At 36.9% G+C, this 16986-nt stretch overlaps 2 protein-coding genes across 2 annotated transcripts in view; both read left to right on the top strand.

Moving 5' to 3' along the window:
• Nucleotides 1–2038: 2038 nt before the first annotated feature.
• Nucleotides 2039–6939, top strand: LOC140163139 (very low-density lipoprotein receptor-like). Its single transcript, XM_072186516.1, has 3 exons — nucleotides 2039–2295; nucleotides 2754–3154; nucleotides 5531–6939. Exons 1-3 carry the CDS (start codon nucleotides 2192–2194, stop codon nucleotides 5749–5751), a joined length of 726 nt encoding a protein of 241 aa, XP_072042617.1. The 5' UTR covers nucleotides 2039–2191; the 3' UTR covers nucleotides 5752–6939.
• A 1342-nt stretch (nucleotides 6940–8281) lies between these two features.
• The window catches only part of LOC140163138 (uncharacterized), a 29744-nt gene continuing 21039 nt past the window's right edge, over nucleotides 8282–16986 (top strand). Inside the window, exon 1 of the mRNA XM_072186514.1 lies at nucleotides 8282–8877. The gene's annotated coding sequence lies outside the window, so the exon portion shown is untranslated. The remainder of the gene's footprint in view (nucleotides 8878–16986) is intronic.

Here is a 16986-nt window from a genome sequence, read left to right as displayed (position 1 = left end):
ACTTTGCAAACTTGCTTAATTTATTGTTGTTAATGAGTTATGTAAGTTTTACAGAAGTGTTGTTGTTTCAGCCCTCTTTACAACGATAACTCAAGAACCACAGGACCTATAAAAGTATATCTGTGATATTTCAATTCTTCTACACACTCGCTATGAATTGAGCAATGCAGTTTTTGCCAAAGCTCACTACCATTCGTAAGATGATGTGAACTACCAAATCACAACAGTTTAAAATAATTAATAACCTTAATACTCAATGATTCGAGAAATTAATGGATTTCTTTTTTATTTCAATAGATCGCATCACTGGTTTCCATGATTTCTTTCTTGTCCTTTTGGTGAACCAGGATGTTTTTCAGGGTACTGGTTGGACGCATCGCTGTGGAGATCTTGTGCTTTTGAGAGATACGCTGTAACTTTTCTGCTAGCCCTTCCACATACGGGATCACTACCATGTCTCTTGATGGGGTTTCTTCCGTTTTCTTTGATTTCATCTGTTTTTGAGGTTTGTCCTTCATCTGTTGTTTCACTCTGCGTAGCGCCCATTTGGGGTAGCCACATTCTGAAAGAGCATTTCTGATATTATTTTCCACCTCTTTTTTGGTCCATTTCTTCGGTTTCAATATCGTCATTTCTATCCATGAGTGTTCTGATGACACCAAGTTTTTGATGGAGAGGGTGTTGGGATTGGAAGCTTAGGTACTGGTCAGTATTCGTTTTCTTACGATACATTAGCAACTTTACAGAACCATCTTCCTTGCGCACGATTAAGGTGTCTAAGAATGTGATTTCCCTTGATCTTCCTCTTCATGTGTAAACTTGATACTGCCGGTGGGGTCTCAAACAGAATGTTATGTGTCAAATTGACCATTATTCTGTGCTCAAACAACACTAGTCACCATACTTAGCCACAACAGCCAGGCACGTTGCTGTAGAATGGCATTTCTTCAAACAGGTCATTCAATGTAGTTCCACTGGCTACTCTGGCACGTACAGCACGACCAAGCTGGTCTACCAAGTGTACAATCGGGTTGAAGTCTGGGCAGATGGCAGGCCATTCCATTCTCTCTCCTCACATATTCTGTAGGTAGTCGTTGACTACCCTGGCTCTCTGGGGTGAGCGTTCTCATCTTGGAGAATTGCATTATGTCCCAGAATGTGGTGTCATTGTAGAGGGGAATAAAGCAGCGATTGATATAGATAGCGATGTTCAGTATAGGGCGTAATACGTAATACATTACACTTTACCAAGTGTTGAAATTAGGTTTGAAGTCTTGAATTGACACTTCTAGTTATATCCTGTTTGTTCATGCAATACAAAAATATCACTGGTTTCGGCAGCGATCCGTGACCATGAATGAGACCTGGGTTTATCACTTCCAACAAGAGACGAAAGGACAAACGAAGCAGCAAAAACATTCAGGTTCCCCAGCTCTCCGGAAAGTCAATGCTGTTAAGTCTGCGGATGAGATACTGCTAATAGATTACCTGGACACATTATCACTAGGGCCCCAGGGACTAGGGCCAACTGGTCTCCTGAATCAGCTACGGGAGAAAAAAAAAGAGTCGGCGTGGAAATTATCCAGTCCATAATATCATGTTGGTCATGGCTGCCGTCAGGCGGCAATGTGGATTCGAAATGGTGGCACACCTGCCCAATAATCTCATAAATGTTCCTTGTAAATGTTACTAATCCCGTATGAATTACTGGCATTTATACAGCGTGATACTAGTAGTCTACAGTGTTTTAATTAGTGATAACCATCATGATCCTGTAATAAACTGATATCAAATAAAGGATCCTATTTTTCTCATTGACATACTGAAATTAGAAGTTCCAAATCGGTGTATTTCCGAAGATACCAACAAAAACTGTTGACTTAGTCTCAAACGTGGTATACCACAATTGAGACTAATTCGACAGTTTCTCATGTTTTCTTCGGAAATATACCGATTCGCAACGCCTAATTTCAGTATGTTAATGAGAAAAATATGAGCTTTCACCTAATACCAAAATCTACAATTTCATAGGGTGTCAATCAAGTTACCCGCCTTTTATATCCTACACAGAGGTCACATTCAAAATGGCGCCGACCTCGCTGAAGTCATCTTATTAGACGTGGACGTTGACACTGCTGATGGAATTGCTGTTGACTGGATCCATGGTAACCTTTACTGGACAGATACAGGGATGGATACCATTAGCGTATCAAATCTGGATGGATCAAAACACAGTGTGATCATTGAGGATGGTTTGGATTGGCCTAGAGCCATTGCTGGTGACCCACGATCTGGGTAAGTGTTGAATCATATAATATCAAATTGATAGTACATGTAATGTCATCTCGAAAATAAAAATGGGACTTCGGAAGATTTGGATCGGAGGAACCACGAGAGAACAGTGCCAGTGCATTGATTGGTCACCCCAGGTAAAATAAATAAATAAATAAATAAATAAATAAATAAATAAATAAATAAATAAATAAATAAATAAATAAATAAATAAATAAATAAATAAATAAATAAATAAATAAATAAATAAATAAATAAATAAATAAATAAATAAATAAATAAATAAATAAATAAATAAATAAAAAAAAAAAATAAAAATAAAAAAAAAAAAAAAAAAAAAAAAAAAAAAAAATAAATAAATAAATAAATAAATAAATAAATAAATAAATAAATAAATAAATAAATAAATAATAAGCATTGATTTGGACCTTTTTCATTCTTGTTGATTTTGTTAACTGCAGATTCATGTTTTGGACAGACTGTGGCATGTATCCAAAGATCGAGAAAGCTGGGATGAATGGAGATTACCGAGAGAGCATTGTCACTGCTGACCTGATGTGGCCAAACGGTATTGCCATTGACTACTTTGCAGAGCTTCTCTACTGGGTGGATACCAAGATGCACACTCTCAGCAGCTGCGACTTTGATGGCTTTAACAGACGAACCATCATCAACTCCAATACCGTACTACCTCACCCCTTCTCAATCGCTGTGTTTGAAGATGAAGTTTACTGGACAGACAGGGAGAAGGCTTCCATTCAGAAGGCAAATAAATATGATGGCTCCTCCAAGACAAATTTGCTTACGGACCTCAACAACCCAATGAACCTGCGTGTCATGCATCCACTGATCCAATCTAACTGTGAGTGTCAGAAAATTACATTCTGTGATCATTTACGACCTGCAAGTTGGTAGTTTCGAGACCCCCGTCCCGCGAGTTGCTGTTCTTTATATGAAGTACACTTGTTCAAGAGAGTAATATGCCTTTTTGAATGGCCCAAGCTGCAAGAGGCATACTGCAGTTACTGTCCGTTTTCCTATACACAATACACAGTGCTCTCACCATTGACGCGCGACCTTTACAAATAGTGTATGTTAGAAGTATATTGCATTTGCCTAATTAACATCACTGTGTGAAAAATAACCGGCCAATATTTAAACTATTCTCCAAACTTCTAGCAAATATATTTCTCTAACATGACCTAAAATTACAGCTAGGTTAGATGTTCAGAAATAGTCGCACTTTCGTAGAATATGAGTGAGGGCAAAGCATAGCTAGCTCATACAGGGTGTCCCAGAAAAATTACCGAGCAAATAAAATTGATAGTAAGTTGAGAAATAGACATCAGAATCAAACAATTTAAAATGTAGCGCATAGATTATTTTGTTGTGCATCACATACGAAAATTTTATTTTATTTGGTTGACTGGTTGCGAACAAATGAACGCTAACATAATGCGTGCATCAATGCAGTACATTCCAAGTTTGATGAATAGGCGTTTTTTTTCATACTCGCTGACCGCTTCCTAAAGTTTGTGTATCTCATTAAATTTAGTCCACATTATCTATTTTATAATCCGACGGTGTTATGTCATATGTGCTTTCGCTGAAGATGAATAACAATTTGTCCAAGAAAACTTTCATTTCTGCAATTGGAAGCTTTCCAATTTTAATTCTTTATGTTGTGTAAATATGTTATATTTTAACTTTCCAAAGAACATTTGAGCCAAGAATGACAATGATCAAGTTAGTGCTTACAGCTTTACGTGTGATTTTTGATACCATGCAACATTAATGTTGAAGTTTTAATAAAAGATTTAAACTTTGCATTACAATATCTTGGAAATATTCCAAAAATTAATGTATGTGAGAAATTTTTTAAGCCAGCTGAAATTCTTTATGCAATAACTCTTTATGCAACATTTATATCAACATTAACGAAAATATATATATTTAAGAGTACCAAGCATAATCTTACATGCAAGCTTTCATTTTTATTTCAATATCGTGCAGGTTTTCAAATTTGAACAAAACCTAATTAAATGTTTTGCAAGAAACAGATTGTTTAAAAAGAACGAAAAGGATTACACAGAACAAAATATCAAGCCCATTGACAGTTAGTTAACTAGTGCGCATTGATTTGAATGGTCTTTCTTTCAAACTTGGAACGAAGTGAATTGACGCATGCGTTAGGTAATCGCTCATTTCTTTGCGATCAGTCAACTGATTCCATTAAAATTGGCGTATAAGATGCAAAATAAGATGGGCTACACGCTGATATTTAGTTGTTTGGATTCTGATGTCTATTTCTCGACTAACGTCCAAATTCATTCGCCCGGTATTTTTTTCTGGGACACCCTGTAGCTAGCCAACTCCCCGTGTTAATTGAATGGAGATTTGACCGAAAATATTGAGCTATATTGGTAACGGACCGCTCCGTTCTGAAGGATGCCACAAAAAAACGGTACAAGCTACATTTTTAAAAACTATTCTATGAAATTCTAGAAAATATAGTTTTTGTAACATGTCCTAAATTTTTATCTAATTTAGGTGTTTGGAAATAGTCGCACTTTTGTGTTTTAGGAAGGATATGTAAACGACAGATAACACCAAAAATATGAAGAAATTATTTCCAAACCGTGCTAAGTCAACAATCATTATGTTGCTCATTTTCAAGAATGCTGGTTAACAAAAAGCAGGCCATTGTCTCATTTCGTGAACAAAGGTCCACATACCATTGTTTCCTTGCGTTTCCTTTATAATCAGTTACCCAACTGAAGCTGTATTATAGCACCTCATAGCGATACCGCACATATAAAACAGACACATGTGCACAACTAGAGAAGATCCGATTTAATCAGTTGAGCTGTTTCAATGAGTGTTATCTTGGTTTAATAGCTTTTAATGGGGTTTAAGTCCTGCAAAGGTCGAGATGAATTCTACTGTAGACATGACTGCATCATGGGTAGAACAATCCTTTGTGATGGGGCACAATATACACAATGGGCAATCACAGAGGGCATGCCACTGGCCTGCACAGGTGGCCGTCAAACAAAGAACATCAACTCAGCAGACAGGAGCTCTCGCAACTATCAACTTGTGACATTACGCTCATTTTGTGGGAGACAGTCACATCTGTAGATTATGTGAAAGTTCTAATTTTTTAATGTTATATATAATAGTAATTTTATAAGCTTGCTGATGCTCATTCTATATTATTTGTATTATGTCATTGCAGTGTCAGAAAACTACTGTGGAAAAGACAACGGAAGCTGCTCATACTTGTGCGTCGCAGCCCCACAAGTCTCCGATAGATCTACACGTTACTCCTGCATGTGCCCTAATGGTCAGTATATCATGGATGATAACCACACTTGTACATCATCCGGTCCCAAGGGGAAAGTACGACAGCAAGGGATCGGGATAAAGAAGGAAAGAAAAGGACCTAGTGGAATATAAAGGATAAAATACTCTAATAAATGAATATAAATGTAACAAAAACGGGAAAAATTAAAATTAAAACAACGGCAATTGAATCCAGTCTGAAATGGTGATATATGAAATCAAATATTTTTATACAATTTATTTCAATATTAGTTTCAACAAACTTATGCCACTGACACGGTAGACGAATGCAAGTATATTTACACTTTGCCCTTTTTACGGTGAGTGCACCAAAATTGACACTGCCCACACGTCAAATAAGAACAGAAGAAGTTAGCAAATTCAACAATAAATGAACTATTCCAGCTGCAATCCTTACACCCTATGGAAGATATGGCCTTAGCCTCCCACACAGGGAGTTTAAAGTTCCGATGGCATCACACATTCAGGTAACTCCCTTTGAAATTCACACTGCCTGTGTGGGAGATTAAGGTCATGTCTTCCATATATGGGGTGTATGGATTTCAACTGGAATATCCCGTTTTGCTTCACTAGTTCGAACAAGACCTATATTACTCAGGGTGGATTTCAATACCCAAGTCACAAGTTCAATATCATGCCTTTAATTCCATCGGTTTATGTTGCTTACTGAACTTTGGTACTTGTGAGTAAGGAGTAACTGGTTAAATAAGTTAACCTATTGTTTGGTTTTGCTCCCAAACTTAAACACTTGAACACCCATGCGTTATGAACGGTGTGCGGTTGTTTTGCTATGACGAGTTACACCCAAAAGCGCGGCAACTGCCGATAAAAACACCCTCCTTGACAATAGTGAAATATACATGTCGATCGTGCGCATATTAATGAATGTAATAATATTCAGTAATATTCAGACGGTTTATGCTATTCTAGTATGTTACCAGTGTTTTATGAGCATATTGTGCACATTTTGTATTGCATTTAGTAAATGTTAATGGTTTAGTGTCAGACCTTCTATGCAACATGTATTCTAGTATGTTACCAATGTGTTTTATGGGAATATTGTGTACGTACATTTTTCATTGTATTTAGTAAATATTAATGTAATGATAAGTTAGTGCCAGACTGTCCATGGTATCCTAGTACGTTACCAGTGTGTTTTATGGGGATCATTATCGTGTACATTTTTTTATTGCATTATAATAAGTTAGTATCCGACTGTCTACATCTTTGTGATAATAAAGTTAGTGTCAGACTGTCTATGCTAATCTAGTATATACGTTACCAGTGTATGTTATGAGCATCATTATCGTGTACAATCATTGTGCATTGCATTTAGTAAATAATAACAAAATGTCCCCTCCCCCCCCAAAAAAGAACCCTCATTGCGCCTTCTTTTTCTCCTATTTCTGAAAAGGTGATCAAATATATTTTGGTATGTAAAGAAACCTTTAATTGTTAGCCTTAATAAACCAAAATAATTATTTCAATCGGCTCACAATGAGGGTTCTCTGCTTTTTGGGACACCCTGTAAGTTAGTGTCAGATTATCTATGCTATTCAGTTGGAAACCCATACACTCTCTATGGAAAGACATGCCCTTAAGGCCCATGAAAGTCAATTCCGAGTTTATCGTCCCTTTTTTTTCCCGGGTTGGTGAGGTGACTTTTTCATTTTTCATTTTTCATTATTTCATCAGATTTCATTATTGACCTAAAATGAGTGTTAATTTAAAGCCACACTCATACATGTTATTTATAAACAGGTTTTTATATGGGTAGGGACTAGAAAAGTTAGAAAAGAGCCTGGTTTTGCTTCCAAGTTATGAATTTATATGTTTTACAAACAAAACTATATGTTTCCCATTGCTAAAACTGGTGAAAACACCGATTCTTTGAAAATAATGAATTATTTTGGCATTTTTGAAAATTTGACGCGGGTGTTTTTGGTTTCCAAAAAGTGACGCGGGCGGGGGACGATAAACTCGGAATCGACTTTCACGCGCCTAATCTGCCAAATTCATACTCCGTGAGTAGAAGTTTAAGATCATGTTACCCATAGGGGGTGTAAGGATTTCAACTGAAATACCCTTTTGCTTATAAACTGGGAAGGGGCTACCTGGACTTTGGGTGGTGGTGCGGGAGTGTGGGGACCAGCAGAATGATGAGTGGATGTATCAAAATTACATTGATTTTGCCATCTGTCTTTGATCAAAATATCACGGTGAAAATATAAGGGTATGAAAAAGCAGATTTATTTCCCATTTAGGGTCACTACCAATAGCCTAATAATCATACCATGGAGATAAAAATAGATCTCGATGATCATGCCATGCCTCCCCGTGATTCGACGCACAGCATGTCTACAATCCGCGAAAATAATAGTTGGCACACCTGTACTAATTAATTGAAATACGTGCCCTATCACAATTGGAGAGGATAGTAAAACATGCATGCGATATATGTGACGCACAGACTCCACCCTGTATCTCACCCTTCCCCACTCCCCATCTTTCAATGTTGGAGTGAATTGGGGGGAACGGGCGCGGAGATATACCAAAAGACAGGCAAAGTGTGCCAACCTTTTTTTCGTGGATTGTAGCTTTACTTTAAAGCTTCAGTGCAGTTGAGATTGGATTAAGCATTTCCTTTTATCTTGACAAACGGCTGCATTAGGAAACGAATTTGGAGAATACCTTCTGTTAATAAAATACTATGCTGAGCCACCAGCCTGGGTGGTTCACGCTCCAGTAATTTCAGATGATTGAGCTCAGTAATACATCAAAGAATGTCTTCCAATTCATGAAAACAAATAGATAATCAGCTTATCGGATTAAAAGCTATAGAGGGAAGGTCTTGCAGCTCAGTGAGTGTTTGTAATTATCAGAAGGTTTTCTCCAAATGAATTCTCTAATGGGCAGTAACATTGTTCACTTGATTGTTCTTTTTTGTTTTTCTTTGTCTTCAAAATCTGTTTCTCACTCCCCTTTCTATAGGCCAGCATGCTTTTATAGGCTTTTTAGCCAGTCTCAATTTAAATAACATTTTACTTTCGAGGAGAGCAAGTTCAAATCATTAAAAGTAGCCTACTTGGGCGTGATAACAACCTTATTGGCAACCTCTGTGAAGTTCAATTGTGCCCGTCTCAAACAATACGTAACTTTAAGACTTGATAGGCTATTGCTACAAAGTTTACCATTGGAATATATTATCGCGGATAACAGGTATGTAAATTATTTTATTAACACATTAGACTGAAAGAAACAAAGGAAAGAATTATTAAGAAGATATTGTAGATGTCATGCACCTTTTTACAAACGATTAATTACTTCAAAATCCACATCAGCATGTATACACGCTGCTGTGGATTTTGAAGTAATTAATACGGTATACATGCTGATGTGGATTTTGAAGTAAAAAGATTTCGATTGTAAAAAGTAAAAAGTAAATTTCGATTGTAAAAAGTGTATGGCGTGACTTCTACAAAATCTTGCAGTTGTCAACAAAAACTATAGTTTAACATTCTTGAAAACCCAAAAGACATGTCTCATGAAAAATAATGTGAAGTTATTTACTATTGACGATCATCGTGAAGATGTGAATAACGTTTGGTACAAAACCCAGAAATGAAAACTACAATACTTTACCTTTACTAGGCATCCAAACCTAAACGTTGACATGTACACAGTACGGTAACGGTGTGATCATATATTGTTTAATAAAATAATAATATCTAATAATTAGGATTGTACTTTGTGGTTGTTGTCATTTTGTTGTTATTGTTGCTGACGTCGTTGTCGTCGACGTTGCATATGTTGATGTTATTATTGTTGCTGTTGTTGATGTTGACATTGTTATCTGATTGTAGCTGGAATGCATTATCACATAAGAAGATTCGCGTGGTTATAAAACGCGTTGCTGGTTATTCTATATTCTGTAGTACAGCATCCACTTGTTAATTGAATACTCGCAGTTGCATTTAGAAATATACAGTCTTAAAGTGATACTACACCCCTGATAGATTTTGTGACTAATGTTGCATTTTCTCAAAAAATAACTGCACACTGGTAACAAAAGTTATATACAGGGTGTCCCCCCAAAAAAGAGGCCCCACATTGCGCCCTCTTTTTCTCCTATTTCTGAAAAGTTGATCAAATATATTTTGGTATGAGGAGAAACCTACAATCGTTAGCTTTAATAAACCAAAACAATTATTTCAATCGGCTCATAACTTTTGAAGATATGTCCTTTTAAAGAAATGTATCCGTTTTTCACTCTGTCCACGGAGGAGGTTTGGCTACTTCAAAGATTGAAAAGTGCATATACCATGCATGAATATAAAACATTCCTCGATGATAACTTTATAAAATAACAACTTTGTTTAAGGGAATGGGCTTTACCGGTGGGCTTATGGGTTATGGATTTTGTTAAGTGTCATTAATTTGGGCGAAATTGATGTGGGATGGGACTTCTTTTGCTATACTTGCAATTACTTATGTTTTTCTCGTTTCTTGCTTTCTTTTTATTGACAACATAAGTCATTTCTCTTTTTGGAATAAAAGGTAGCCCTGAAAAGGGCTGTTTAGTTTACTGTGCTGCTCTGCCCTCTACCTGGTTGCCTCCGTGACGAATACAGGTTTCAGCCCTAGTTCTCATTGCATTAATTGTGTTGCGTACCATCCTTAAGGCCTTGTGCGCCGGATACTTGCGAATGCAGCAGTAATACGGGGTTGCGAAGATGTTTGAAGCTAGCTGGTGATCCTCGCTTATAGTGAATGCTTTCCCAAGACTAATGCTATTATCTATCCATGTCATTAACCATGTGTTTCGTTTAAATCTTTGATGTAGCCAAACCTCATCCGTGGACAGAGTGAAAAACGGGTACATTTCTTAAAGAGGGCATATCTTCAAAAATTGTGAGCCGATTGAAAGAATTGTTTTGGTTTATTAAAGCTAACGATTTAGGGTTTCTTTGCATACCAATATTTGATAAACGTTTCAGAACTAGGAGAAAAAGAGGGCGCAATGTGGGGCCTCTTTTTTTTGGGACACCCTGTATATTATAGGGGCAAGGAATCCAATTCACTGAAATTTCAGTGATTCAAGACAAGTGGTTCATTATATGTTATGAAATGAGGTACATTCTAGCGGCACCTCTTTACTTATCGTAAATAACGTACCGCTTGTCTTGAGTCACTGAAATTCCAATGTAGTAACTGGATTCCTTGCCCCTATAATGTACATAACTTCTGTTACCAATGTGCTATTATTTTTTGAGAAAAATGCAAAAATAGTCACAAATTTATCAAGGGGTGTAGTACCACCTTAAATGCATCAACATTTTTCTTCTATATGGAACCCTGGTTCTTTTTAGAACTGGTAAAGGTTCCAAATGGATGACAGGTTTTTGAACCCCTATTCCTGAGATGCGTAATATAGATTTTCTTTGCTATGTTCACCTTTATTTATTCATTTCAATAATTTATAAAATTAACATGAAGAAACATCAAACCATTAAGGGAGCTAGAATGAGCGTTTTGAACGTTTCGACAGCATTTTTTGTGGGACATGAGAGCACATCAGACCTATCGAATTGCATTCTGAATACGAAGAATGTCTTTCTGATATCAAATAAGTTTCATTTGATGAAATTCACGATATAACACAAATTTTATGATAAATTATTAAAATTTGATATTTTTCACATTTTAGCGATATAACCATCCTCGAAGTAAATTTTATAAATTTAATGATATAGTCTTAAAGTGTATGTAGCTGGAAGGAAAAGCTGACGATCAATTGAACATTTTGACCTTTCATATTGAAGATATGGATTTTTTCCCCAAAAGACCTATTGTTTTTGGTCTTTTGGGAAAAAAACCCCCTTATCTTCAATACGAAAGGTCAAAGTTTTCAATTGATCGTCAGCTTTTCATCCCACCTACATACACTTTAGGTAGAAATCATCAGATTTATAAAGTTTACTTCGAGTACTGTTAAATATCAAAAATATCAATTTTAATGATTTGCCATAAAATGTGTATGATCGTGTGTCTTGAGCTCGCACTAAAAAAAGGTGGCGACGTTACATTTTGCCAAAGTCGACTCAAAACAAATGATGATATCTCTGTCAAGCAAGAAGTTATTGTCATGCTTGTGGTCTCATTTTATTGCTAAATAAAATGCACTTTCAACCCTGTAAAAAGAAATACTTGAACTTTTTTAATACTGACACTGTGAGTAGTTAATGATGGCTTTTTCGGAGGTTGAGGTCAAAGGTCACAATGACGTCACTTCCGGGTCAAAGGTCAACCGAGGTCAAAGGTCATGTGTCAAAGGTCACGATGACGTCACTTCCGGGTCAAAGGTCACGATGACGTCACCTCCGTGTCAAAGGTCATCAGGGGTCAAAGGTCGATTTGCATATTCATGAGATGGGCGTGGCTAATTAGCATATATGAATATTCACGTAGTGGGCGTGGCTAATTTGCATAAATGAATATTCACGAGATGGGCGTGGCTAATTAAGACATATTTGAATAAAATTTTGAAGAAAAAAGTTGAAAGAAAAAAATGAAAACAATTTCAAAATAAAATTTCAAAAAAAAATTTCAAAAAACAAATTTCAACAAAAACAAATTTCAAAAAAAAATTAAAAAAAAAAAATTTCAAAAAAAAATTTCAAGAAAAAATTTCAAAAAAAAAATTTCAAAAAAAATTTCAAAAAAATATTGCAACAAAAAAAATTTCAAAAAAAAATTCAAAACAAAATTTCAAATTTTTTTTTTTAAATTAAAAAGAAAGAAAATAAAGCACAATTTTTTCAGAGTGACCCTTGACCCGGAAGTGACCTTTGACCTGGTTTTTCTAGAAACACGGAAATTTTAAAAATAAGGGAAAAAAATTGTCTAAAATAACGCGTCTTATCGGCCGTACTACGGAAGGTAAGGGCGTCAAATTCGGTATATACGGTAAGGGTCGAATTACGAGCTATCCGCGGTGATCTAGGGGTCGAAAGGTCAATGCGCTTAAAAAATTAATTTTGTCTAGGGAAATATCGTATTTTTCGTTCTATAGCACGTATCGAGGTAAAACTCCCTCATCATGCAACACGGAAGCGACCCTCGACCCGGAAGTGATGCTTGACCCGGAGCGACCCGGACACGAACGTGTCCATGTACCCGTATAAAAATGACTTAACTAGATTATGATCGGTGTGACATAGAACTGGATTAAACCAGTAAGAACCGGATTTAGAACCGGATAAAACCAGTTCTCCTATCACCTCCCACCACCACCATCACATACGACAAATGCGTTGATCGCGTACTGAAATGCGTCAAAGCGTAACGAAATGCGTCGATTGCGTAATGAAATGCGTCAAAGCGTAACGAAATGCGTCGATCGCGTAACTAATTGCGTCAATTGCATATTGAAATGCGTCAAAGTGCATCGATTGCGTAATAAAATGCGTCACAGCGTAATAAATTGCTTAAAAATGCGTAAATTGCGTAACTATTTGCGTAAATTGCGTAATGATTAGCGTAACGCAAAACTTTAGTATATAAATCGGTCATTTTAAACCTATCGATCATTTTGATCCTAACTTCCGAAGAGTCAACATGAATTCCTTTAAATCTTATCCTTGCTCCGTGTGCGGCAGGACGTTCTCGCGCAAGTACGATCTTGAGAGACACAAGCGACACGTACACCTTGAAGAAGAAGAGGATGATGATGAAGACGAGGAGGAGGATTCCGACTCGGAAATCGAGGATGAGGTTGTTTCGGACCGAGAGAGCGACGAACTGGAAGACAACGAGGCTTATCGGGAATGGTACGCGGGAGCTAAAGAAGCCACGGAAGATATGAGGAGGGAAAAATACGAAAAGTACGTCGACAACGGCATGGATCCGGAGATGGCGAGGGAAAAGGCGCACCTGAAGACCGCGTGGGCCGTTAAACGAGACTTTTTCGATCGGTACCGAACGTTTCTGCGAAGCCACGCGCTGCTAAAAAACGAAGCCGTTTACACGGAGATTGCGGATGATCTTGAGGAGAAAATGGAGAAAGGCATCGAGGTGGACAAAGCCGTGAAAAGAACGATGGCCAGACATCGCTCTAAATTTGACGGGCTGTTCCAGTATGATGACGAGGAGAATGACGAGGAATCCGCCATGGGAGGGGACGATGAAGATTAACCAGCGAATTAAAGATAATAAAGTAGAGAAACAAAAAAAAATCGACTCTTTTACTCGTTATTAACCCAATTTGTAAACCTCCTTTCGCGTTACGCATTTCATCGCGCGATCGATACAACTTGACGCAATATGTTACGTTTTGATATATTTCGTTACGCAATTTGTTACGGTTTTGATGCATTTCAAAATAAAAAGACTATGATTCACGAGGTCGAAAGTTAAGGGCCGCCATTTTGAAATTGAAGTTCTGCCATTTTGTATCGGAAGTGCGCAATTTTGTACCGGAAATGATGTCATAGTTAAATTGCGTAAAGCATCACGTTATTTTTGACACATTTTGAAATAATTCGTTACGCCTCGACGCATTTCATGCCGCAATGATGCATTTTAAAACAATTTGTTACGCTTTCACGCATTTTAGGACGCAATGACGCATTTTAGACGCAATTTGTTACGCTTTAACGCATTCTGTTACGCTTTGACGCATTTCATTACGCAATTGACGCATTTCGTTACGCTTTGACGCATTTCAGTACGCGATCAACGCATTTGTCGTATTTTGATGTATGTGGGGTGGTGGTGGGAGGTGATAGGAGAACTGGTTTTATCCGGTTCTAAATACGGTTCTAACTGGTTTCATCCAGTTCTTTGTCACACCGATCATAACCTAGTTAAGTCATTCGTTCGTGTAAGGGTCGCTCCGGGTCAAGCATCACTTCCGGGTCGAGGGTCGCTTCCGTGTTGCATGATGAGGGAGTTTTACCTCGATACGTGCTATAGAACGAAAAATACGATATTTCCCTAGACAAAATTAATTTTTTAAGCGCATTGACCTTTCGACCCCTAGATCACCGCGGATAGCTCGTAATTCGACCCTTACCGTATATACCGAATTTGACGCCCTTACCTTCCGTAGTACGGCCGATAAGACGCGTTATTTTAGACAATTTTTTCCCTTATTTTAAAATTTCCGTGTTTCTAGAAAACCAGGTCAAAGGTCACTTCCGGGTCAAGGGTCACTCTGAAAAAATTGTGCTTTATTTTCTTTCTTTTTAATTTAAAAAAAAATTTGAAATTTTGTTTTGAATTTTTTTTTTGAAATTTTTTTGTTGCAATATTTTTTTTGAAATTTTTTTTTTTGAAATTTTTTTTTTTGAAATTTTTTTGAAATTTTTTTTTTTGAAATTTTTTTTTTTTGAAATTTTTTTTTGAAATTTTTTGGGAATTTTTTTTTTTTTGAAATTTTATTTTGAAATTGTTTTCATTTTTTCTTTCTTTTCTTCAAAATTTTATTCAAATATGTCTTAATTAGCCACGCCCATTTTGTGAATATTCATTTATGCAAATTAGCCACGCCCACTACGTGAATATTCATATATGCTAATTAGCCACGCCCATCTCATGAATATGCAAATCGACCTTTGACCCCTGATGACCTTTTGACACGGAGGTGACGTCATCGTGACCTTTGACCTGGAAGTGACGTCATCGTGACCTTTGACACATGACCTTTGACCTCGGTTGACCTTTGACCCGGAAGTGACGTCATTGTGACCTTTGACCTCAACCTCCGAAAAAGCCATCATTAACTACTACTGTGCTTCATAGAATTCAGAATGGGCAGGGTGGCGGTGGTGGGGGATGTGGTGGTGGGGGATGTGGTACACACAAACTCTATGGGATTGGTATTTTTAGTGCGTAATCTGCTTCTGTAAAGGCTGTAAATTGGATTTGGACTCTATTTAGCATCTAAGGCTGCGTTCACATAGAAGTATACTATTCGGGTATACGGTGCACGTTTTGCAGGTGCATGCGTATAGCTTAAATCGAGCAAGACAATTGAATATATGAATACAAAAGCCACCTAAGTCCATACTTTGGCCAAATTGAGTTAAGCATGGGAAATTGTTGCTATACATAGGCCTGTCATATGCATGAAAGAACAACTCAAATTCATTCTCTGTGTCTATTGGGCATGTGAAAAATAGCATGTATGAAAGAATCACCCAATTCCATGATTTGAGTCTTGTAACACATTGATTGAAATCCAGTATGTATAAAAGTCCACTTGTAACACATTCATTGCTAGAGAATGACTTTTGAACAAAAATGGGTTTAATAAAGGAAAGTGTGTGGTTTATATTACATGGCAGAATGCTTATCAACATTATACATACCTGTGTGCTTTATTTTGTATTATCTTACTAGTGGTAATCTCATTCTAACATTGTTGTCTTTGTATATGATTCAAAAAACCACCTAAGTCCAAAATTTAAAATGAACCCCACGAAGTCCCTGAAATGCTAATCGTCATACCTAATACAGGTTAATCCACTCATTTGCACGTAAAACTTACCATATTGACCAGGTAAATCTAACTGAAGGAATTAAAATGATACACGGGTTTTTCTCTCAAAATAACTTCGCATGGACTTAGGTGGCTTTTGTATTCATGTATTCAATTTCATAGTACCGGGTCACATAAGGCTACGATCACATAGAAGTATACTATTCGGGTATACGGTGCACGTTTTGCAGGTGTACGCGTATAGCTTAAATCGAGCAAGGTAATTTCATAGTACCGGGTCACATAAGAGGGCACTATTCGAAAGGCCGTATACCTGCGTATAGTAGTATAGTGGGAATAAGTGGGAATCGTGCGTGTTCGATTTTAGTGCAGCGTATACCGTCCTAATTTTAAAACTAAACCATATGTGGGTAAATTCATTTTTTTAAAAAATAGATGCACTATCTAATTCTGCACATATGACACCTCATTGAATGCAATGTGACCTCAAGAAGTAAACTTACAAGCATTTGATTAGACGAAGAAAATTGGTAAACTGACCTATCATGCCTAGACTCGCTAATCGCTATACGAAATACGCTCATTCGATCAGGCTGAGTTCACATAGTATACTCCTATATGAACTCAGTCTGATCGAATGAGCGTATTTCGTATAGCGAATACCGTATACCGTATACTTCTATGTGAACTCAGCCTAAACGACTCACGGCCGTACAGCTAAACAATTCTACTAATTGTTTTTAATCATTTATGATTGGTTTAGTGTAGAAAATACAAACTTTTCCATACAAAACTACCCGTTGTCATATTAAACAGTGTAATAAACA

This window comes from Amphiura filiformis, chromosome 10 (genome assembly GCF_039555335.1).
Source record: "Amphiura filiformis chromosome 10, Afil_fr2py, whole genome shotgun sequence".
Lineage (NCBI taxonomy): Eukaryota > Metazoa > Echinodermata > Ophiuroidea > Amphilepidida > Amphiuridae > Amphiura > Amphiura filiformis.
The sequence above is the reverse complement of the archived record's forward strand: the minus strand, read 5'-3'. Positions and strand labels throughout refer to the sequence as shown.